Source organism: Schistocerca americana, chromosome X, assembly GCF_021461395.2.
Source record: "Schistocerca americana isolate TAMUIC-IGC-003095 chromosome X, iqSchAmer2.1, whole genome shotgun sequence".
Lineage (NCBI taxonomy): Eukaryota > Metazoa > Arthropoda > Insecta > Orthoptera > Acrididae > Schistocerca > Schistocerca americana.
The window spans coordinates 202836048-202862110 of record NC_060130.1 but is presented as its reverse complement, the minus strand read 5'-3'; the positions used below and the strand labels follow the sequence as shown (position 1 = coordinate 202862110).

At 39.9% G+C, this 26063-nt stretch overlaps 1 protein-coding gene across 3 annotated transcripts in view; it reads left to right on the top strand.

Annotated features, from left to right (window-relative positions):
* The window catches only part of LOC124554887 (60 kDa SS-A/Ro ribonucleoprotein-like), a 129432-nt gene that overhangs the window by 39499 nt on the left and 63870 nt on the right, over positions 1-26063 (top strand). For all 3 annotated transcript variants that reach the window (XM_047128562.1, XM_047128560.1, XM_047128561.1), the window contains 3 exons: positions 3985-4171; positions 12216-12368; positions 20744-20955. In XM_047128562.1, the coding sequence (XP_046984518.1) occupies positions 3985-4171; positions 12216-12368; positions 20744-20955 (552 nt within the window). The remainder of the gene's footprint in view (positions 1-3984; positions 4172-12215; positions 12369-20743; positions 20956-26063) is intronic.

Sequence of the window (26063 nt, the reverse complement as noted above, 5' to 3'; positions counted from 1 at the left end):
TTGGATCACTTTTACAATGATACTGGACATGTCATGGTGTTACAGTTTATGCACAAGGAAAAAATATGAATATATTCAAGCATTTACATACTTGCAGCTCTAGTCTCGCTGGGATGGGACAGGTAGTTAGCCGTCCACATTGTACAGTTATGTGACACATCGGATCAGATAAAGGCAGTAGCCAATCACCTCCATAATTAGACCACTTTAAAAGTAGTGTTTGATCAACCTCAATCACTGCTTTCTTGGACTCGGCTTTATAACTTTCACATTAATTTTTGTTGCAGATCCTAAAACATTTAATTCTTGTGACTATATGACAGCATGCCTTTATAGCCAGAGTGTTATTCAGTAAACTACTTCATCATGTATGAAATTTTCACTTTGCAGCAGATTGTGCACTGATATGAAACTTCGTGGCTGATTAAAATTGTGTGCCAGACTGAGACTCAAACTCGGGACCTTTGGCTGTCAGGGGCAAGTGCTCTACCTGTCTGTGGCTAATTATGTCTCCACAGTATGCTTTCTTCCAGGAGTACTAGTCTTGCAAGTTCGCAGGAGAACTTATGTGAAGTTTGGATGATAGGAAACGAGGTACTGGTGGAAGTAAAGCTGTGAGGATGGGTCGTGAGTCATGCTTGGGTAACGCAGTCAGTAGAGCACTTGCCTGTGAATGGCAAAGGTCCAGAGTTCGAGTCTTGGTCCAGCACAAAGTTTTAATCTACCAGGAAGTTTTACGTCGTCGTGATACAATGTATAAAATGACTAGGACATGTCATTGCAGCTGCATCTGTGCTATTAGATTCTTGTGCCTCGACTAGTTACATGATAGGGACTTCTTGACATTTCTTGTGTTGATTAAGTGATAGAATTAAACAGGCAGGAGATAAAGTACTTCATTGCTGGAAGTATTTGATTTTAATTTTATCTATGGTAGTCCCTTTTATATATTAGTCTATACTACTTGATGTTATGTCAGGGATATTCTCAAGATATAGAAATTCACAGTTAATATTTTTGTCAAGCCAACATTTGGCTTGCATGAACTAAACTTGTGTGTCACATTTTTTAAACTCCTTCCCCCCCCCCCCCCCCACCTCCCCCCACATAAATAATTAAAATTAAAAAATGCTTCACATAGATGCAAAATGTAGATTTTTTTTTATCTCATTGTGATTTGTGAGAATTTGTGCCAATTTACTGTAAATCTACTGAAGTCCCTTCATTGCTTCTTTTATGTGAGCTTGAACCTTGTAGCATTTCCATTGAATTTTAATTTTACACGAGTAAAGTTTTTTGTTTGCCAGATTGTTCACATTTCTTTTTCAGCTGTTCTGCTTGCAACATTTTTCACTTAAAGCTGGTTTACTGGTTTGTTTTACTGTTATTTTAAAGATTGCTTGACTATCTTTGCTGTTAGCAGTGTATTTGAGTCACTTACGCTATGTTTTTCTACTTCAGCTTTCCCCCCATACTGATTATTCTTTGTGAAGAAATAATATGCAGCCAATCAGTTTCAATACAGAGGTTTATTTAAACCCCTTGACCATGGTTTCAACATTTATAAAAACATCTTCAGAAGGAAATTTGTGACAACCTAAACGGGTTAAAAGTGAATACATGTTCAGTTGTATATCCACAGGAACAATAGTAACTCATTACGGATACAAAAATTATTTGTACTTGCTGGGTGACATGTTGTAGCAGAGGTGCATAAAAAAATAGCCAAAAGGTGTCATTAAAATATAAAGTTTCACCTCTATAATATTAAAAACATGCTCAACGTGGTGGTTGTCTTTGAGTAGTACCTCACCAATGTACAACTTATGCACTAGCACTGCGTACATAACACTTGGGCTAAGGAAAGCTTCTGATGAGAGAAGGGCACTAGTAGTATGCACAAGGAGGGTTCTCATTAGTTAATGAATATTAATATGCTAAACTTGCTTAAAAAATTATGACGTTAAAAACTAGATCGTGTTTAGCTATGTACATATGGAAAATTAACAAAGTGGCAATAAATAGTAAGTTACCATCAAGAAAAGGTTATTGTAGTAAATCAAATTGCATAAAACATGAGATAATGTAAATAATATACAGTACAATTAGACCAGGGGGGAGGGGGAAGATAATGCAAATGTGTATAGCTAAAAAATACAGCATATCTGAGAAATTGTGAGCATAAAAATCTCAAGAAATACATTAATGTCATGACAAAGAAGAAGCAGAGCATCACCACCATGAACAGATGAGAAAAATGACATATCCAACAGTCATATGGAAGATTGGGTCACTTCTCTTTTACATTAACAAAAATGGGGGTCTGAAAATATCTAGCAAATTTCTATTTTTGAGTTGCACCTGTTCATTTAAAATGGATCCATCTTTGTGAGCAAACTGTTTAAAAATTTCTAATACTTCTAAGATGTCAAATCTGTATCTTTACTTTCCCTATACAATGTATTTCTTGAGGTTTTGATGTTCACAATTTATCAGATATGCTGTATTTTTTAGTTGTACACATTTGTACCATTCCCCCCCCCCCCTCTAGCCCCCATTTTCTTCCCCTCCTCCCCTTTCCTCTCCCTCACTGGTCTTATTGTATTGGATATTATTTACATTATCTCACAGTTTCTGTAATTTGTTTGAACTACAGTAATCGTTTCTTGATGGTAGGTTATTATTTATTGCCATTTTGTTAATTTCACATACCTATACAGGGTGTTACAAAAAGGTACGGCCAAACTTTCAGGAAACATTCCTCACACACAAATAAAGAAAAGATGTTATGTGGACACGTGTCCGGAAACGCTTAATTTCCATGTTAGAGCTCATTTTAGTTTCGTCCACCTACACTCAATGGAGCACGTTATCATGATTTCATATGGGATACCCCAACTGTGCTGCTAGAACATGTGCCTTTACAAGTACGACACAACATGTGGTTCATGCGCGATGGAGCTCCTGCACATTTAAGTCGAAGTGTTCATACGCTTCTCAACAACAGATTCGGTGACCGATGGGTTGGTAGAGGCAGACCAATTCCATGGCCTCCACGCTCTCCTGACCTCAACCCTCTTGACTTTCATTTATGGGGGCATTTGAAAGCTCTTGTCTACGCAACCCCGGTACCAAATGTAGAGACTCTTCGTGCTCGTATTGTGGACGGCTGTGATACAATACGCCATTCTCCAGGGCTGCATCAGCACATCAGGGATTCCATGGGACGGAGGGTGGATGCATGTATCCTCGCTAACGGAGGACATTTTGAACATTTCCTGTAACAAAGTGTTTGAAGTCACGCTGGTACGTTCTGTTGCTGTGTGTTTCCATTCCATGATTAATGTGATTTGAAGAGAAGTAATAAAATGAGCTCTAACATGGAAAGTAAGCGTTTCCGGACACATGTCCACATAACATATTTTCTTTCTTTGTGTATGAGAAATGTTTCCTGAAAGTTTGGCCGTACCTTTTTGTAACACCCTGTATAACTAAGTATGATCTGATTTTAAATGTCATAATTTTAATTTTAACAGTTTAAGCAAGTTTAGCATAATAATGTTCATTTACTAAAGTGCATTCTCCTGGTGGATATTACTAGTGCCCCTTCTTAAATAAGCTTTCCATTTTACAACTAATTTCCTGCTTATTATTTCTTCATGAAGATTTCACACTACAGTTGTCACTTCAGCTACGTACACAATTTTAAAATTTGTTATATAACTCTTTACTCTCTGTGAAATTTTCAGATTCGCGTAAGTTGTCTTTATTTCTAGTATATAGTTTTTTAATACTACATCCTTTTTATTAAATGCCTGATATATCAGTGTGTTGGTAGAATATGCTATTCTAACACATGTTATTAGTATCGCATATGAACTGTGAAAAAATGCCTAAGGTTTCCTGAAGTAACTGTATGTGGTATGCAAGTGTTTTTGCCTCATACTTTTTCAACAAAAGGCTATTTGTCTTGTTATATTTCAGGCTTACAATGGTGGCTACTCCGCTGAACCAGAAGCCATCTTGTTTGCATTGGTGTTATGCATGAAGCAGAGTCAGTCATTAGAAGTCCGTCGAGCAGCCTATGCTGCTATTGAAACAGTGTATAAGACACCAAAGGCATTTTTTGCTTTTGTGAAGTACATAACTGATTTGTCGAAGCCAACAACAGGTAAATACAACTATTGCCATCTATGAGTTGGGTATATTTTAAGAGTTGGCATCCCAGGAAAGAAAACTGGAGAATGAGAAAGAAGGCAATATTGAAATTTCTGCTGGACTGGGCTTGATTTCAGATCCTTGTCTTTCACTGGAAATATTCATAATGCTTAAGGTATCCACGCACAACTCATGGCTTCCCTTATCAGCTTCAGGTCTGCCTGTACTTGCACATACTTTCATAAGTTTTTAGAAGCTCTGCTGTGTGCATAGCAGGGCTAGCAGAATTGAATCTGTGATGGCAGGTTGTATGTCATGCCTAAATAACTTGGACGGCAAGAGGGCATTCCTGGCCAACAGAAGTATCAAATATCAGCCTTAAACTGTGGAATAAATTTCGGAGAATACACCTTTGGAGCAGAGCATTGTATAATCGTGAATAATGGACTGTGGGAAAAATGGAAAAGAAGAGCCTTGAGACTTGTTTGAGATGTGGTGCTATAGCAAGATGATTAAAAATTTGATGAACTAATAAGATAAGAAATGAGGCGGTTCTTCGCAGAATTAGTGGGGGGGAGGGGGGGGGGGGGTGAGGACTTTGGCAAACACTGACAGTAAGAAAAGAGAGAATGATAGGACATGGGTTAAGCCTTCAGGGAATAACTTCCATGGTACCAGACAGAGCTTTATAGAGTAAAAACTGTAGGGGAGGACGGAGATTGGAATACATCCAACAAATAATTGAGGACGTAGCATGAAGTGCTACTTTACGATGAAGTGGCTGGCATGAGAGGAATTCATGGTGGGCCACATCGAACCAATCACAAGACTGACGACTCAAAAAGGAGCAGCAGCTCCCTCAGCTGCAGTGTGAAAGAATCATTTGAGAAGGCTGTATCATTTATTACCATCTGAATATGCATAAAGGCATTATTTCTTCTCTTGTTTGTTGTCATGGTCTCTGGATATGTTAGATGTTAATTTCTATTCAGCACAAGACAGTGTGGGAAGGAAAATACACTCTTAAGTCAAAAGAACAAGACACAACCAAGGAATTATCTGAATGGGACAGACCTCAGTAGATGTGATGTACCTGTACAGACAGACAAACGATTTAAGAAAAAATGGACGATTTATTCAAGAGAAAGAGCTTCACAAATCGAGCAAGTCAATGATGCATAGGTCCACCTCTGGCCATTATGCAAACAGTTATTCGGCTTGGCGTTGATTGATAGAGTTGTTGGATACCCTCCTGAGGGATATCGTACCAAATTCTGTCCAATTGGCATGTTATATCATCAAAATCCCGAGCTGGTTGGAGGACCCCGCTGATAATGTTCCAAATGTTGTCAGTGGTGGAGACATCTGGTGGACTTCCTGGTCAGTGTATGGTTTGGCAAGGATGAAAACAAGCACTAGAAACTCTCACCATGCGCAGGCAAGCTCTATTGTGCTTAACCCTTTCGCAAGTGCATTTTTTGTAGCAACTGAACGAAGATAATTTTTTTGCTGTCCTGTTGGAATTTTGATCAACTGACTATATTTATTTTTTGGTGGTTCGCATATCACCATGGCACCTTTGTGAGGTATTAAAACTATGGTAGTAAATGGATTTACCCCTTCCCTATTGTGAGCTGTTGTGTGCAGCCATTACACGTTAAAAAATTTACTTTATTTAAAAAAGTACTTGTTACTGATATTAAAGTTTACGTAGCACAGTCTGAAAACAATCCTTGAAATTTTATCATGCAATAAAGGTATGAGCTGACATAGGTCACAGTATTGTATATTGCAGAAGGGAAGCAGTGTGTTCTGACAACAGTAGTGATCCCATGATAAATAGAAACTGATTGTTGTAACAGCTTTCATACACCTGGTGCAGTGTACTACCACAAGATGTCAGGCATAGGCAGAGGAGGTAAGATGTATTCCCAAGAGCTTTGGGATACCCCTAAGTTGTATGCTTTGCAAGAATCACAAATGACACATTAATTTTGTGGTAAGTATACTTCCCAAGCCCCTTCCATAAACTACTTTGGTGGTAACCCTACTTCCCAGTAACCATTAAATCACCATCTGATGGGATATATACTTCGTACAGTCCTGAAGGCTATATTGCACAATAAACAGCACTACAGCTGGTGCAGCGGACTGCCACTAGATACCAGGAGCATACAGAAGTGGTAACACATATTCCCTTAAATGCTATAAAGAAATACATTTAGTATATCCCCCACAGCCCACAAAAGGGTTAAATGTATGTCCAGTATGGCTAGCCGTGAAGAGCTACAAAATGGGGTGTAGAATATCGTCGACAAACCATGATGCTGTAAGGACGCCAGAGGATGATAACCAAAGGGGTCCTGCTATGAAATGAAATGACACCTCAGACCATCACACCTGGCTGTCAGGCCATATGGAGGGCAACAGTCAAGATGATATCTCACTGCTGTCTGGGGCATCGCCAGACACGTCTTTAGCCTAGAATATCATTGACTGGAGCAGAATTGCCTTTAGTGATGATTCCCACTTCGAATTGGGCCCCCATGATCAGCAAAGATTCTATTGATCAGTGTCAAGCTGCATAACTGCTTGAATAAGGGGCAGAGATGGACCAACGCGTTATTGACTTGCCCAATTTGTGAAGCTCTTTCGCGTGAATAAATCATCCAATTTTTCTAAGATTGTAATCATTTGTTTGTCTGCACATATTCATCAACCCCCATGTGGCTCGCCACTCTTTGGCAGGTTTGCTCTTGGCTACCATGGTGCATCCTTTGCAGCATCTTTTCCCTTCCATGCTGCAAGTGGATCCTCTTGCTATTCTTTTTCCCCTCCCTTGGGGAACATGTCTGGGATCTTATTGGAAATGTGTTGTGTATTTTTAGTTGCCTGTATCAGAACAGTTTCTTCAGTTTTTAGTTTCTTTGTTCCCCTTCTCCTATCCTTCCTCCACTTCAGTGTTGGAGTTCCTCTTTTTCTTCTTCCTCCCTCTGTGCTTCTGAAGGCTGGCCCACACGTCTGACACTTAATTGGTGACCCAGCCATGGGTTGACAGGTAGGGGTTGCACGTACCCCCTGGTACAGGCCAGGCCCAGGGAGGGGTGATCGCATGAGCTGCTACTGTCCCAAATTGCCAGTTGGTCCCTCTGTCAGGTGTTCGTGAGGTGTGACCTCAGGTGTGAACAATCGCCCAAGGCAGGTGCACCCCCTCTGAGGGTGGGCCCCCAGTTGGAAGGAGCAAGCCATCGGAGATGCTGGCAGTAATGGGCATTTTCTTGCAATGAGCCAATCATCATCTTCACAGTTAACGTGTACTAAATGTAAACGCAGTCCTTTGCCATTTATTATTCAGAAAGGTGTTGATGCAGTTGCTGGCCCTGTGAAATCCTGCTCTCATTCATGCAATGGCACTTTGCTCTTGGAAACAACTTGTGATTCTCAAGCACAACAACTGCTTGCAGTTTCGCTACTCCACAGCTATCCTGTTTGTGTCAAGTCCAATTGAACACTGAATTCTTCCCGTGATGTTATTTACACTAGGCTGCTTGATGATCTGACAGAGGTGGAAATCCAAATGTATCTCTCTGATCAGGGTGTCATTGCAGTCCATCAGGTGATGGAAAAGGTAGATGCATCCTTAGTGCCCACATTCACTCTTTTTCTGGCTTTAGATAGAGTCATGCTTCCGTCAAAGATCAAATTAGGCTACGAAGTTATCACAGTCCAACTGTACATTGTGAACCCGATGCGCTACAGTGTCATTGTTACAACCACACTCGAATGTCCTGTCGACACCTGGCCAAATCTGTAACCTGTGGTAGGGATGCTCATGCGGGTGATTGTCCACCTCCTTCTCCTCACTGTACCAATTGCAATGGCGAACATGTTGTCTCCTCCCAAGATTGTCCCATATATTTCGATGAGTGGGCCATCCAGGAGATCTGGGTGAAGCAAATAGTACTTTACCTGATCGCTTACAAGTTGTTGGCTAGTCAGAAACCCTGCGTTCTACCATCCGGCACTTACAGTACTGTTCTTGCTACATCTTGCTCCATGAAGGACATGGCCACACAGACATACCTCATCAAATTCAGCACTGTGGTTGTAAAATCGCCAGTGTCACAGTAGCATCCCCGTCTCCTCCTGCAGCTATGCAGCAAGCCACCAGACTTTCACATCACGGGCCGAAGTCACATGCTTCACAACTGGCAGGCCAGAAAAAACAGAAGGAATACTCCCTCCAGGCAACAAACATCTGAGTCTTCCTCTGCCAACCAGAGAGGCTCCACAAAATCGGACAAAGGCAAATGGTCTTCTGATTTGCCAACTTGGAGAGCCACTTCGATGGTGTCGCCATGTAATACCCTCGCCCAGCTGACCAGTGTGCCCCACTAACTGTTCTTCTGCCCTGGACTCCACACACTCACAGAAGGAGAATGCCAACACCTCTGTAGATCTCATGGAGCAGGATCCTCCAACCTCCGTGCCCTTTAGCGGTGAGTCTTTGAAGGGTGGCACTCGGCAGCTGCCAAGGTGATACCTCTTCATTTTTTCCCTCCTCCCCTTTCCTCATCATGACTCTTCTCCAATGAAATGTTCATGATCTTTGATCCCACAAAGAGGGCTTACAGCTGCTCCAGGAATCACAGCGTACACTTGTTCTCTGGCTCCAGGAAACAAAATTGCACCCTCACAACTGCCCTGAGCTCTCGCATTTCTTCCTGGTCCACCTTGACCTTCCCCTGAGGATGGCATTCCATCTCCTGCGGGAGTCAGGCTGCTCATCTGGGACGACATTCATAGTCAAACCATCTCACTGAACACCTGGCTGCAAGCTGTCGCAGTCAACATTTTCCTACTTTACTTGACCTTTTCCTGTTGTACTATTTACATCCCTCCATCATTTGGTGTCACCAGGGCAGACTTCATCAAGCTTACTGGGCATCTCCTTTGCCCCTTTCTGCTGCTTGGTGACTTTAATGCACACCATCCCCTTTGAGGATTTCCAAAAAAAACTGTCTGAGAGGGACCCTCCTGGCTGACCTTCTCGATCAACTTAACCTCATCTGCCTTAACACGGGAGCACCCATATTCTTTTCAGAATACACACACACACACACACACACACACACACACACACACACACACACACACACACCTATTCCCATTAGGACCTCTCCTTCTGCACTGTCCAGCTTGCCCATTGTCTCAAGTGGCCCTTTCTCTCTGACACATACTCGAGCAACCATTTCCGTGTGCTATCAGTTTGCTGACTCCTACCCCATCTAAGTGCACAAAAAAAAACTGTCTGAGAGGTACCCTCCTGGCTGACCTTCTCGATCAACTTAACCTCATCTGCCTTAACACGGGAGCACCCATATTCTTTTCAGAATACACACACACACACACACACACACACACACACACACACACACACACACACACCTATTCCCATTAGGACCTCTCCTTCTGCACTGTCCAGCTTGCCCATTGTCTCAAGTGGCCCTTTCTCTCTGACACATACTCGAGCAACCATTTCCGTGTGCTATCAGTTTGCTGACTCCTACCCCATCTAAGTGCACACCGAAATGGCAGCTTTGTAAGGCTGACTAGAGGCTTTACTCCCCCCTGGTGACCTTCGATGAACAGTTGTGATGACCAGGTATAATATCTTATAAACGTTATCATTACTGCTGCAGAACGTTCCATTCCTTGCACTTCCTCTTTACCACTCCATGTCCCGTTCCCTTGGTGGACTGAGGCGTGCCGCGATGCAATTTGCACAGAGACACGCTCTCCGCATTTTTAACCATCATCCTGTGATGGCAAACTCTATTTATTATAAACAGTTACTTGCACAGTGCTGTTGCATTCTTTATAATAGCAAAAAAGCTAGCTGGATTTCCTTTGCTAGTTCTTTTAACAGTTCCGCTTCCACTTCCTCTTCCATCATGTGGGCCAACCTCCGATGGCTCTCTGGGACTAAGGTCCATTCCCCAATTTCTGGCCTGACCATAGTAGGTGATGTTATAGTTTACCCTATTGCTGTTTCCAACACCTTGGACTGCTTTATTGTGGAGATTTCGAGCTCCACCCACTATTACGCTGCCTCCCTCCATCGGAAACAAGTGGAGGCAGCTCGGACAATACCCTACTCTTCTCGGAATCATGAGGGCTACAATGCCGCCTTTATTATGAGGGAGCTAGATCATGCTCTCACTTCATCCCAATCCTCGGCACCAGGGCCAGACGATGTTCACATTCAGATGTTGCAGAACCTTTCTCTTGTGGGCAAGCACTTTCTCCTCCATACGTACAACCACATCTGGGCAGAGGACACGCTTCCCAGACGCTGGCAAGAAGCCCAGGTCGTACCCATACCTAAGCCTGGTAAGGGCAAACACCTTCCTTCCAATTATTGCTCCATTTTCTCAATACTGTGTTTGCAAGGTGATGGAACATATGATTCATGCCTGGCTGGGTATGGTGGTTTGAGTCTCACAATTTGCTGACCACCGCACAGTGTGGATTTCAAGTGCACCATTCTGCAGTTGGTCATCTTGTAACTTTGTCAACCCATGTCATGAATGATTTTCTGTGGAAATACCAGACTGTGGCTGTGTTTTTCTACTAGGAGAAAGCCCAAGACACCTGCTTGAGGACTGGTATTCTCTGTACTCTCTACATGTGGGAGTTCTGTGGCCATATGCCCCATTTCCTTCAGGAATTTTTAAAAGACTGATTTTTCAAGGTAAATGTGGATTCTGCCTAGTCAAACACCTTTATCCAGGAAAATGGTGTCCCTCAGGATTGTGGGGTAGAGTCAGGCAGGTCTTTTCACACATGACTCAGCATCTGCATAAGAAGAAGAAGAAGAAGAAGAAGAAAGTAGTTCAAGGGGTAGAGCATATAAGAGGTTGGGAGGGGAAAGGGTGGGGAGGAAAGTATAGCAAGATGAGAGAGAGAGAGAGAGAGAGAGAGAGAGAATTTAGGAGGAGGAGAGTGTTTGGAGAAGTCAGTACACGATCTGGATCGGGAATGAGTGGTGTGAACAGAATGGAAAAGGTAAGGTGTGGCAGAGGGAAACTGTCAACTGAGATTTGAGCCAATGGGGATTGCTTTTTGTTAATACAAGTAAATTATTTGTCGTGGACTAAACTGAGAAAGTAATGTGTGTCTACGTATGCATAGCATGATTTAGGTTAGTAATCAATCAGCATTCCATGTAGACTGATAATTTCAGAAGTTGTGTGTCAATGACATTGGTTGTACTACTCAGCAAAAAGTGGTGGAGAAGGACTGATGCACTGAGTGACTAACATCTCTTTTTGTTACTAGTTCTCTGTGGCAAAAACTATAGCCAATATACAGCTTTTGAGTGGTTTTTGGTAGTACTCAGCATCAGAATATATTTGCCCCTTTGAAATGATGGAAGAAGTAAAGGTAATCACTCTCCCTCCCTCCCTCCCTCCCTCGAGGAATGTGGAGGAGCATAACTGTGAAAGTACCTGAGGTGTTCTTGTTAGTTTCTCTCCAGTACACTGTTGTGAAAATGCAACTTTGGTTTCTGTTATTTCAGTTCTAATGTGGAAATTACCACTTTTATGGTTGTGCTATTATTGAAATTGTGGTATGGGAGTTTTATTGGCCAATTTGACCTAGCAAGAAGGATGCATGGCCTATATGATATACACGATACTTCATAAAAATCCAGAGAAAATAGAAATGGAAACAGTTACTGTGAGAGAGACCTGTGAGTTATGTGTGGAGTCTAAGCGTGTTTTTACACAGTTCTGGGTTTGGCATTTAGAGTTATTCAGTATTATGCCACAGAACTTCCTATCTTCACTGACACAAGCAGTCATCTGTTTTTAACATGTTCCAAAGAAAGAATTTCTGTATTGTCCATATAACTGTATGTTCTTAGTTGGCATAAATTGTTTATTATATTTAAAAATCTAGCACCTCGTATGTGCTTGTTGTCATACACAGATCTTTTTTGACTGTCTGAAAGGCACTTGCATTCTTAGGCTTATTTTCCACTTTCTTTTAAGGCTGGGGAAGAGGGCTACGCCGTGCAGTTAATAACTGGTATTTACATCAAGAACCACAGAAAATGGCTGAAAATGTTACTCGTTTTGTAGGAATGCATAGCTGGACACACAAGGATATTCTGAAATTGGCTCATACATGTTCTAAAAATCCAGGTAAGTTACACTTTCTGTGATGAGTGTAGATAGATAACTTTTTGAAACAATGCCTGTTTTGTAGACTCTGCTGTTTTTTTATATATGAAAGTCACTTAAATTAAGGTAGATTCAAAGCACCTGATTTTGAGAACCAGCATGTTGCTATGTGGAAATGCTAATAAAGCCACACTGAAAAGTAAAATAGCTGAAGGTTGAAAAAGACTTGAACTAAGGTAACTTTTGCCATCATTGTCATCAGAGTACAGAGGACACTACAGAAGTGTTGCAGGAGAGCCATATTTATTTTCCATCACATCATATCACATTTTGAAATTGCTCATCATAATGTGTCTGCACAAGTGCCTCAGTAGAATAAAATGGCTATTCTTTTGTGAAGTTGTTGCAGGTAGAAACAAGTTAAATGGGACAAGATTAGCACTGTAAGGAGAGTATTCCAGAAGCCTCTTATAACCAAATAGTCCAATGGAACATGTGGCCAATGTGCTAATATGAATCTTAGATTGAACTAATTGATTTAGTGCTAAAGGATTTGGACACTCATTCAGTAGTATTTGCCACCATATGCTTGTGCAACCGTCCTGATGTAGGTTTGCTGTGGTTTCCCAAAATCGATTGAGACAAATGTCAGGACGATTCCTTTGAAAAGGACACTCAGATTATGTAAACATGTAGTAGGATAAGCTTCATCTGTCAATTGCCAATGAAGGGCATTAAACAAGAATAAGAAGCATCTGAATATGACATCCGGTTGTCAAATGTCATATCAGATTCCTGAAGGACATTACATACACTGAAACAGGCCCAGCATGGTGTACACAGCACAGAGTCACACTTACAGCATGTGAATGTAGAGCAGAAAATGATCAGCTAAGCAGATCCACCCAGCACAAGAACAGAACTGACTCTAGTCAGAGCATAAAATGACTACATTTTAGAAATTTTCTTAGATCACTGTTAGCCGTTGAGAAATAATCTGTACCAAAACTGCTTATCAGGTTTGTTCTTTTGCTAGATCTTTTGATGAATGAATGACTGTCAAAACTGGTAAGAGCAACTCAATCTCTTGGCTGCAGTTTGTCTATGAACTCTAGTCAGAGCATAAAATAACTATAGTCAGTTCTGTTCCTGTGCTGGGCAGACCTGCTTAGCAGATCATTTACTGTTCTACATCCACATGTTGTACATGTGGCTCTGTGCTGTGTGCACTGTGCTGAGCCTACTTTAGTGCTTGTAAGGTCCTTCATATATTTGATAAGATATTTGATGACCAGATAATATATCAAGACATACCTTATTCTTGTTTAATACTCTTCAGCAGCAGTTGGCAGATGAATCTTATCCTACTACATTTTTATATAATCTGATGATGCTTTGAGAGCAAAATGCATCATTGTTATTAATAAAAATAAATTTGCAATTGAGGCTGTTTTTATTGAAAAATATTCATAACTTTTTTTGCTGCATCAGACAGCCAAAATGAAGTAGAACCAATATTAACATCGCCAAAGTCTCCCTTCCAGTGGGGAAAAAATTCACCATTTTCTGCCTGACACACTTGTAATTACTACCTGCGAGAGATGCCACCTCATGTTGAAACCATCACATTTTTGTTGCTGCTTGGTTAGAATGTTCCGCTAATGAATCCCGGTTTAACACGTATAACAGTGCCATTCTTCTTGAAATGTTCGATTTTAAAATCTTTTGAGTGTGCCTTTGCACCACAAGGAACATTACGCTGTTCATTCCTCTGTCAAGAAGGGTTATATTCTTAAAAGGGGGGGGGGGGGACAGTATTGTCTTGCAGAATGATGTGCAAATATACCTAAGGACTACCTTATCTGATGAGAGGACGTACACTGATCTTTCTCTTCAAATCCCCACAATCAGCAGCAGTACTCTGCTACGCTCAATGAAGGTTCACCTGAGTTGGGTGAGGCTAATGCTACCGCTCTGAATAGCTCATTTATAGTAGAAAAATATGTATAATCTTCTTACAACACTATAGAAATTTTCTTAGATCACTGTTAGCTGTTGAGAAAGAATCTGTACCAAAACTGCTTATCGGGTTTGTTTTTTCGCTAGATCTTTTGATGCATGAATGACTGTCAAAACTGATAAGAGCAGCTCAATTTCTTGGCTGCAATTTGTCTATGAACAGCTCCAAGATACAGAGAAGGGAGAATTAAAATGTCTAACTGGAGCACTTTAGAAGACTTTCCTATTACCCCTGGTACAGTATGTTTGTTGTAAATATAACTGTCTTATTAGGAATACAACGGAGATTACTGAAGAGTTAATTTTAAATTCAATAAACATTAACAGTTACTGCATGTATAATAAACAGTGTGATTTGTTTGCACATATAATTGCATTTCAAAAATTAGCATAAGCATTTTTCTTCAGTAACTGTGTAAGTAAGAAGTTAATATTAGGAAGACCTAGAGAATTGTGCCAAGAAGTCATACCTGATCTAAATTATCCTTAAATGTACTAACATAGTGTTCTATTTAAGGTGGAAAAATATTATGTTCAAGTCAGCAGCTTTTGATGTACAGGCAGTTAGAAAGTTATTTCCAGTTTTGTAAAATTTTAAATATTGTGTACCAGTTGCTGCAGAGCATATTTGAGAGCTTCATGCAGTTGGTAAAATGGAAATGCTGTGTGGCTCCCCATCAGGTAGATTGTTCGCCTGGTGCAAGTCTTTTGAGTTGACGCCACTTCAGTGACTTGCATGCCAATGGGGATGAAATGATGATGATAAGGACAACACAATACCCAGTCCCTGAACGGAGAAAATCTCTGACCCAGCCAGGAATCAAACCCAGGCCGTTATGTATGACATTCCATCGCACTGACCACTCAGCTACCAGCGGCAGACATGCAGTTGGTAATAGTATACTTTCAAAATTGTCACACTTAAGATTATTTTGTTTACTCTGTCAGAATGAATGACTTAAGTAGCTCACCTGTAATGCTAAATTGGTGAGAAGTTGACTTCTCATTTCAACGCACTCTCTAGCCAACCATGCAGTTAAGTGTTACCTAACAAACAACATTATCATCTTCCTCACAGAGTAGGAATGAGGGAATGAGTTGTTAAGAAACCTAACAACACTGTGATGACAGTGAAGTAACCTGGTTGCTGCCTCAGCAGAGTTTCGAAAGTCAGGACTCTTTTTGGCCTCTTCTCAAACATTTTTTATCACTTTGATCCAGAAGACTTGCATAGTATTTTCTAGCTATTATTTTCACATCATAAAACTAACAATAAATTAGTATACAGAGTTGTTGAATTTTGTTTAAAACCATCCAAATGTCTTTCTCGAGGCCTTAGTCTCGCTTCAACGCGGGGTCGGCCATGTTACTATTGATTTGGCAGTGTTAGTTACAGAGGGTGGCCAGATACCCTTCCTGCCACTACCCCGAATGCCCTGGGACGGAATTAGTGAACCCCAACTGTCTGCATCTAGTGTAAGCGATGTAATAGTGCGAACATTTTCAAACGTCTGCGAACCATGTAACTGAGGCGGAACCTGGGGACCATCTCGGTATTCATCAAGCAGGATGTGGAAAACCGCCTAAAAACCACATCCAGGATGGCCAGCATACCAGCTATCGTCATTAATCCGCCAGGGGGATTCGATCCGGGGCCGGCGCGCCTACCTGAGTCCAGGAAGCAGCGCATTAGCGCTCTTGACTACCCTGGTGGGTTTTAAAACCACCCAAATATTGCCGAGAAACTTGTTTTCATATTGGTTTTTGTTAGAATTCAACAAATGTCTGTCCTGTAGCCATCTAAATTTGGTTTTGTTACCAGTTTGTTAAGCAAGCAACTCTCCTTAATCGTCAAAGAGCAGTAAAACTGTTGGAGATGTGAAAAAATAAAGCTTTTTGGCCAAGACGGGTCTCCCTTGACTTGGAGTACAGGGTGGCTTGTAGGAGAGGCGACGTTGCACAAACACTACAAATCTACATCTACATGATTACTCTGCAATTCACATTTAAGTGCTTGGCAGTAGAAATATTGATGAACTAAAACGCACATAAAAAACTCACCCATAAATTCTACTGTGACATAAATATTAATTTTTTAATAGCCTACTCTCCAAAGAGAAACTGCTAAACATTTATTAAATACAGGATTGGGCATTGAGCATTTTGTCAGTGCTTTAACTTTAGATTTCCACAGAAAACTGTAAGTAGTAAAAGGACGGCTTGTTACACTAACTAGATCACAACAAGGATAAGTAGTTCCCATAAAGTATGTGATGTGCACAATATGTAAATAGACCATTACATCAAAAGAGCTACAGGTTTACCACAAAAACATACTATTGTATTAAATAATTTTGCCACGTTATAACAACATTCAAGTTCAAATCCAAAATCTAGGTTGTCAATGAATTACAACATTTAGCTCTGGAAAACATGTTTATTATGAACACCAATGCGAGAACCTGATCTCCTGGAATGAGAGTGGTGCTATTTATAGAAACATTGAATATTCCAGAATATACAAACATAAGACATTTCGAGAACCTTCCAGAAATGCAAAACAATAAATAAAAGAATAATTACTGGTGGTCGGATTTGAACTGGTGACCCAAAGCACACCAGCCAGCAATGCTAACCACTATGCCACACTGCATACACCACAGCTCACAGCAATGCTTTTGCTCCTGGAGAAACAGTATTCCATTATTTCAGAAGTTCTCATTGGAGCTGATTACAGCACCCTGGATGTAAATCCTGTCAGTGTTCCTCTTTATGGCGACACTGACACAGCCTCATATTCTGGTTGTGTTGTCACATCCTCTTCACTATCATGAGCAATGGAGCTAACCTCTCCCATTAAAGCTTTACAGTTGTCAACTGAGTCTTCAGTTTCCTTGAATGAGAAGCCGCATCATTGATCTGCGCCTCAGGGCTGTAGTAGGGCTTCATATGGAGGACAAGGATGATGTCTCTGTGCTTTTGTCTTGAACGCAGTGTCATAATCCTTGACTTTGTATGTTGTATGTTACGTTTAATAAATGATGAAGGATATGATACAGCCCAAACTAATGCTTTAGTAACTGTTCTGATAGTCCCACTTTCCCCAAACTGTAAAAAATCCATACAAAGATCCTGGGCTGTATCTCACTGGCTGGTGCTTTGTGTTATACGAGGGCTATCCACAAAGTACATTACGTTTTGGAATTAAAAATAAACAAAATATTGGAAATTTTTTTTATTATATACAGATGAAAGCCACACTTAAATACTACTTTTCTACGTAGTTGCCATTTAAATTAAGGCACTTATCGTAGCGATGGACGAGCTTGGAAATTCCTTCGTCGTAAAATTCGGCTGCCTGCGCCTTCAACAACGTGGTTACCTCTTCTTGGAGCTGTGCGTCGTCATCAAAACGCTGCATAGCTGACCACTTCTTCATTGCTGGGAATAAGTGGAAGTCGCTCGGTGCCAGGTCGGGACTGTACGGCGGATGAGGAAACAACTCCCACTTAAAAGATTTGAGAACTTCACGAGTGGCTTTTGCCGTGCGGGCCCGGGCGTTGTCGTGAATCAGCAAGATCTTTGAGCCCAACTTTCCCCTGCACTTGTTTTGTATTGCTCTTCTGAGGTTGTGCAGAGTTTGGCAATACCTTTGAAAGTTTAGTGTAGTGCCTCTTTCCAGGAAATCCACAAAAATCACACCTTTTCTGTCCCAAAAGACAGTGGCCATCACCTTCCTTGCCGACATTGTCTGCATGCATTTCTTGGGTTTTTGGGGGGAATTTGTGTGCCCCACTGCATTGACTGCAATTTTGTCTCGCAGTTCACATGCTTAACCCACGTTTCGTCACCAGTAACGATGCGATCGAGTAATGAGTCGCCATCTTTCTCGTAAGTGTCCAAAAACGTTAACGCTGCAGCCATTCACTGATTTTTGTGAATCTCTGTCAAGATTTTTGGTATCCATCTTGCACAAAACTTGTGGTAACCAAGCTTTTCGGTAATGATTTCGTGCAACAAACTTCGTGAAATTTGTGGAAAACTCATAGAGAGTTCTGTTGTTGTGAAATTACGGTTTTCACGGACCGCACCATCGACTTTTTCGACAAGTTCAGCAGTCACTATACTGGGTCTTCCACTTTGCTCTTCATCGTGAACGTTAGTTCGGCCATTTTTAAATTTTATGACCCATTGACGCACTCCACATTCAGTGATTATGTTGTCCCCATACACTTCACAAAGCTGCCAATAGGTTTCTATCGGTGTACAGTTTTTTGCAGTCAGAAACCTTATTACAGCATGCACTTCACACTTTGTGACATTTTCAATTAACGCTGACATTTCAAACTGTCACAGTAACTCAACGGAGTACAGCATGAACCTTTCACTAGCACGGCAGGATGCCGACTGAGCGGTGGAATGCCATGACACCAAGATGGCCGCGCTAGCCCCGCCCCTAACGGACACAAACGAAAACGTAATGTACTTTGTGGATAGCCCTCATAGCACTCTTGGTCTGACGGCCTGAAGCACGACAGCTAGCAACCCAAACTGCTTTGTCACATTGCATGCACCACAGCTCACAATCATATTATAAGACTTGAGAAAAGAAAGCAAAACAGTGATTTCATACATCGTTTTTATTTTGTCAGATGAGCTATTTGTTAGCTTATAAAAAATCAAAACTGTTGATATAACAAATATTTTATAATTACTTTTCTGCCATTGAGAAAACTACCTAAGAATATAAGTGAAACATGTTCATAGGCAATATGGAACAAAATCGTGTCCCAGATCAATGTTTAAACTAACACTGCCACCAGAGGTGATCTTTCATGTACTAAGTGAACTGAAAAACAATTGATTCATCATAGTTCGTTGATTGGTTTATTTGGGGGGAAGGAGACCAAACTGTGGGGTCATAGGTCTCATCAGATTAGGGAGGGATGGGGAAGGAAGTCTGCCATGCCCTTTCAAAGGAACCATCCTGGCATTTGCCTGAGAAGCAGTTTAAGGAAATTACGGAAAACCTAAATCAGGATGGCCTGATGTGGGATTGAACCGTCATCCTCCCAAATGCGAGTCCAGTGTGCTAACCACTGCACCACTTCGCTTGGTCATTCAGCATGTGTTGATTACATTGATGTGATAATTTTGAAGAATTGTGCTTAGAATAGAATGTAACAAAATATTACTGCAATTGCAAAACTCTTCACTGCAAGCAGATCTTTTCTTGAGCCATTGAAAATGTCTAAAATCATTCATATTTACACGAGGGCACTGTTAATTGCTATCATCTATTTGGTGTTGCAGTATTACGTTTAATGTTTTAGAGAATATTAAGTATCAAAACTGATTTCGTTTATGCATAAGAGTGATATACTATCTGGATCAGCATGTATTCAGAAGTGCAGGATCATGAGACAGTACCTACAAATGCCTCAACAGTACGTTAAATCGGACTGACAAAAATTAACAAAAGGAATTTTTTCCAAAAGGCTTTTTATGTGGTTTATTACAAAAGTTATGTCCCTAAAAGAGAACATAATTGTATGTAGAGCCTCACTAAAAGTGAATCAGTTTATTTCTTAGCAATAAAATACACTTGGCATGAGCTATGTTCCTTTAAGTGTTTAGTTAGCCTTTTTTACCATGGCTGTTATTGATATTGAATGAAACAGGTTTACTGTTACCAGTTTATTTATTTCTGTGTGTGTTTCGGAGGCTAACTGATCAGATTGCAAAGCAGTAACTGAATTACTGTAAAGAGGAATATGCAGTCGAGTATGGGGTGCTCTGTATATGCGAGTGTGAATGTGGATGCATGAAAGACTGTCTTCTTCATTGAACATACAAAAGCTTTCGATAGTGGAGAGTTATAGCAATCTGTAAATTTTCACAAATCAACTAAATAGTTGGGCACACCATAATCTGCCAATTATAAATAACAGAAGTAATGTGAGTGTAAATTTTCATATGCATCAGAATAAGAATCCACATAAAACTGTTGTTTTAATGAATGATGTGTCAGTGTAAAGCAACTCGAAAATTTAATTCTTAGGTTTGTGGTTGCAACATGACCTGCAGTGAATTAAACTGGAAGAGTATATTAACTCTGAAACCATGTACCAGTGTGGAAGCAGTTACGTGTTTATATGCTAGCATTGAGCCCAAAACATCTTTTGCCTAGCTGTTCGTATTGGTATATTTTACAAAAATGGAATAAATTTTGCAATCTTAAAATTATTTGTTCCAGATTGTGTTGTCTGTCATATGAAAATATTTGTTTAAAAAAGTTAGTGACATTTATTTATACATTAGAATTAATTTTGGTTTGGTAACATATGTCATTTATGTCACCTTGTTTCTTTGTTTAGCCCAAAATGCTGTCATCAGTTATGTGATAAATGGTATTGAGACAGCTCAGAAATTATTTAATGATAAGCCAGAGGCACAAGCAATAATTGAGTACCTGAAAAATGTTGAGAATCTTAAACATAGCACAAATTCCACTACAGCGTCATTACTTATATCAGCACATTCATTTTCATTTGAGTGTGTGCCATCAGGCCTCTATAGATCGAAAGAAGTGAGTATTTGATGATACGTCAGTATGTTTAAATTAAATAATGAACGAGTAAGTTTAATTATGGGACTGAAGTTCTTTAACATGGCATCATATTTGTTAAGATTTGCATGATTTCATTATATGAAAGCAATTTTTCTGCTGGTAGCATTATCTTTTATTGAAACAAGTGAGGTTGATAACACTGTTCTTGCTTCATATGCTTGTAATTATAGCTGCTTCGGTGAAATTTTGGAACCAGGCCAGCATTTTTTGTGATAATTATGAGTAGTAGTAGTAGTAGTAGTATTAGTAGTAGGAGCAGTAGCAGTAGCAGTAGCAGCAGCAGCCTGTTTGATGGAAAGTATTGCAGTCTGTAGCCAAAGACCTTTGTGATCCCATTCCTAAAGCTAAGGAAGACTTCTGTCTCTTAAAGTTCATTACTTTAATAAAATGCATGTGGAACCCTTGGAGATGAATGAACTCTTATCTAATATGGGTTCTGCCAACTAAAGGACTGATCATCTACTTCCACAGTGCATTCTGGAGTTAATGTTCAACACTTGATTACCCATCCCAGTAGTAGTTATAACATAAATGTTTGCAGTTGCAGTAAATATCATGACAACAACAATAAAGTTTTGTTCCACGTATGGTGAACTGTGTGACTTTACTGTAATGTACACTGACGAGATCTAAATGGAGGTCAGTGCTAGATGTTTAGTCATATTTTCTAGCCATATCTTTTGTATTTGCATTCCTTTCAAATGTACACTAAAATGCAGAAATGTATGCAATCTATACAAATTTTTACATTGAAGTGCAGAGGTTTGTGTGTTTTGGGACATTGGGGCAGATGAAGGTTCACCTAAATAATAAGTATCACATCTGTTCTGATTTTTGAATTCCCTGCATGGTGTCATACAAATATACCTGGCAGAGAAAGTTGTACTATACAGTTAGATCACTGTTACACATTTATAATGACTAAAAAACTAATACTCATTCTGCTGGATACCAGGTATGTGGTGGTCAAAGGGAAGGATTTAGTTCACTCACTGGTCAAAGAGGCATATGAGTGAATTATTTTAGCAATATATACCATCCCGCTGAATCAATCTCCATGCTTTAGTGAGGGAGGTTCATTTTGTCAGTGGAAACTGGAGTGGCTGAATGTACACACAAAATTGTCATATACCCAACTGTCGGGTTCTTCAGAACCTCTTACCAACCTCAGGTGGAAAGACGCCACCGTAACAAGACTGAGAACAGGGCATTACCCACAAAAATATCATTCCTGCATTCTTCAACAAGACTGACTAGCTTGTGATGCTTGTAGTGCAGTAGTTTTTTATGCCATTTTTTAAGTAACTACAGTCTACATATTGGCAAGATGTTATTGTCTGTTTTAATACAGGATGTGCCCTCTATATGGGTGGAGAAGGGGTTGTGGTGCAGATTATAAGGTTCTGTGTAGCAACAGAAGGGTAGATTTTTTTATGTATTGCAGCAGGGTTGCTGACTAGTCCATGCAACCAGTCACTTAGCGCCCCCCCCCCCCCCTTTTTCTTTAAGCAGTTATATTTCATCATCCTCCTCCTCCTCCTCCTCCTCCTCCTCCTCCTCAGGAATGAATTTGGATATGGTGGTGCAGTTCCTTTTTCGTGCATGATGTGTGTTGTATTTCTTTTTTCATGCATGTTGTCTGTTTATATTTTAAATATCTTGTAGACCTGACCATTTTAGCAAGAACATTGATAAACTTTGATTTCGTCCATAATGGATACAAGGTCATAGTTGTTACAATCAATGTTAAAATGTCGGCAGTTGGTTGATCCAACATTGTAACATTGACACTGATAAAATTGTTGAGCATCCAGAAACAATAAGCCAACCAATGACACTTGAGCTGGCACAGATGTGTTTTGTTAATATAATCTAATTCAGTGTTGTTATTCTGGATTTTTATCTGGTTTACCTATCTTACCTAAGTTTTGTTGTGTCTTCTCATGCTACTTAACTCAATATGAGGATCACTTGTCAGTCACTGCACTTCCGTCAAAAATAGACGACTGGGTCACAGATAAGCAGTTTTGACAACAAAATTGTACAAAACAGAATTGTTATCTGTATCATAAAAATTTGATATTGTGTACAGTAGTAAAATGTTAAAGAAACTTGACCAATTCTTGAGCAAGTGTACTGTGAGAACATAAATTTTGTTTAAGTATAAAATAACTCTTATTTAAGTCAGAACTTATGCAATCCACATGCACAGTTCTGCTGATGACAATTATAAAATTGTTTGTAGCTTCAAACAGTTCTTTTTGCAAAGGTGAGTTTGTAAAAAAGGATGGTTACACTTTCTCACAGACATTGGGGCCATTAGAGACTGAACAAAAACATCACTTGGACAAGGAGGGAAAACCACTGACTAATGTCTTTTTTAGAGACTTGTCTTGGATTTAGGGAAACCACAGGAAACACAAACTCTTTTTCTCAACCTTATTTCAGAAACTTGTACATCTTTTAGGCAATTAATGACTGCGAGAATGTCACTCTTTTGTTGTTTGCCCCACAACTATGTTACTGAGCATTTTTAAGCTGCTTTCACACTTGCCGTTTAGTCACATAATTGATTTGCTGAAATGTGTGACTACTATGTGATTGGACTGCTAGGCATGCAATCAATCTGCATTACTGAATCTCTATGGCAAGAGCTATGTACTTGCACAAGACAGATGCAGAATGAATTCTGATGAGAAACTGTTGCTTTTTGCAGTTTTACTGAAAATAAAATAGAAAAATGTACAGTGCAATGAAATTTTGGAATCATTCATTCATAATAACCTGTGAAAAACATGGGAATACTTTTACTGACTGGTATCCAGGAGCGACTCAAGTCTCACCCTCACAGCTTTACTTCGTCTGGTGCCTTTTTCATACTTTCTGAACTTTACAGAAGCCATTTGTCCACAATGTACTGTATTTACCTGATTGTAAGACAAAGTTTTTTCCCAAATTCATCACTCAAAAAATACAGGGTCGCCTTATATTCGCAGATTAAATTATTGCTGCTGAGGTCAGCATTTGTGCAATTTAGTAGTGTGTATAGGAGTAGTCTTACATTTATAGTGGTTGTCATACATTTAGAGAAGAAGCTTTGGCTATTGAGGTCATGTGCAGATTTATTTTGAAGATCTCTGAAGGACAGGGCTCAGCAAACGATACTCTCGTTCCAATAGGCTCAATATTTCCCAGCACACTGAAGCATTTGATACAATATGGACATCACGCGACACTGACTTGCGCAGCATTAGTGCAAGAGATACACAAGAAAGTATGGACTTGCCACCACAACAGTCTATAGCTCTGTTTCAAATTTGGAATTTTTGTGAAACGTAGGAGGAAATAACATTAAATTCTACCATATTACAAATTTTTGTTGTGTCTGAACAGATTTGCAATAAACATCCTCATACATGTATGGATACTGTATACAAACAACAATGCCACTTTTTAAATAAAGGTAATATTCAAAAACAGAAATGTTGTACTTAAAAAAAGTGCTTCAGAACCCATACCAATAGTTTATTTGGATATGAGCTTTAGAACATGATGGTGACATCCAATTGAAACAAGAAGGAAAATTAATCCAGACTGAAATGTCTAACAAAGGAAATAAATCATATTAACTGACTGTAATTGTTGTTGGGAGAATAAATTACAGGAGCAAAACCTGTTGTGGAGATAGTACCAACAGACATCACTAAATCACTGGACGAGTAAAAGCTTGAGAACGGAACTGATTTGTAATTGTGATCTTTTATTTATGTGGTAGTTGGTATTGTTGCATATGACCTGCACATTAGAAGGTATTGCAGTCTGTTTTTCACAGTTACTCAAGCTCAGTGCTATGAAAGGTTTGGATGGGGAACAGTGACAAAGGCTCAGGTGAAAGCTGTGGTGATTGAGGTGAGGGGAGCACTGAGCAAACAGCAACTTCTGTCATGTTGCCAACCATAGGAATCTATACCACGTATTTTGGCTTCTTATTAACATCTGCCAGATTTAAACTGCAATTTTCCTGAATCCATTTGTTGTTAAAACTGAATTGACTTTAAAGTTGGGAAAATACTCAACAATAGTATTCTTTTCTGCAGGAGATGGTAAAAGTCTATATATGGGCCAGTGGCATGCTTATGTGTTTCTTGCTGCAATGTTGTCAACACTGTGACAAATGTCAGAAATGAAAGGGAAGTGTGTCAGCTGGTTCTACGCAGCCAATGAGAGAGCAGCAGGCAGGTGATACGTTTGGAAGCAAGATACATTGAACCAGTCCCATGTCAATACAGGAGAGAAATCCGATATTTATTCTCAGGCCCCACCATAACGGCAGCCTCAGAAATAGCAATATTCAGAAGAAACACAAATATTTGTGACAATGAAGGCATAAATTTCACAGCTGTGCTATTAGGATGATGATGATAACTAAAAATAGTGATACCACAAGCTACAGGGTTAATAAACAAAAAGGTAGGATAGGAAATGGTCTGAAAATTAATGTAAACCAACTTTTTTATTTATTTTATTTCTCCTAGTTTTATCAATATGTAGACAATAAATGACATAAGTTTAGAATAGGAATAATGTTGACTTTTTGGCAGATACTTTGTCAATAGAACTGTAATTTTGATTAGTCATAATATGTTAAAAATAAATTTTTCCCAAGGAGCCTATTAAAAAGGGAGGGGGGGGCAGTCTTTTATATTCAGGTCATCTTATACTGAGGTTAATACAGTTTTTCCTTAAAGATTGCTAATCCAGCAAGGTATGTGGCAGAACTTCTGTGAAGTGAAGTGGGGAAATTAGGAAAGAAGTACTGGCAGAAATAAACCAGTGAGGGTGATCATGAGTCATGCCCGGATAGCTCAGTTGACAGGAGCATTGTCCGTGAAGGACAAGGTTCTGGGGTCAAGTCCCAGTCTCTGCTAGGAAATTTCATAACCAATCTGTTCTCAACCTGTTCATATCACATTCGGGAGGACGACGGTTCAATCCCGCGTCCGGCCATCCTGATTTAGGTTTTCCGTGATTTCCCTAAATCGCTCCAGGCAAATGCCGGGATGGTT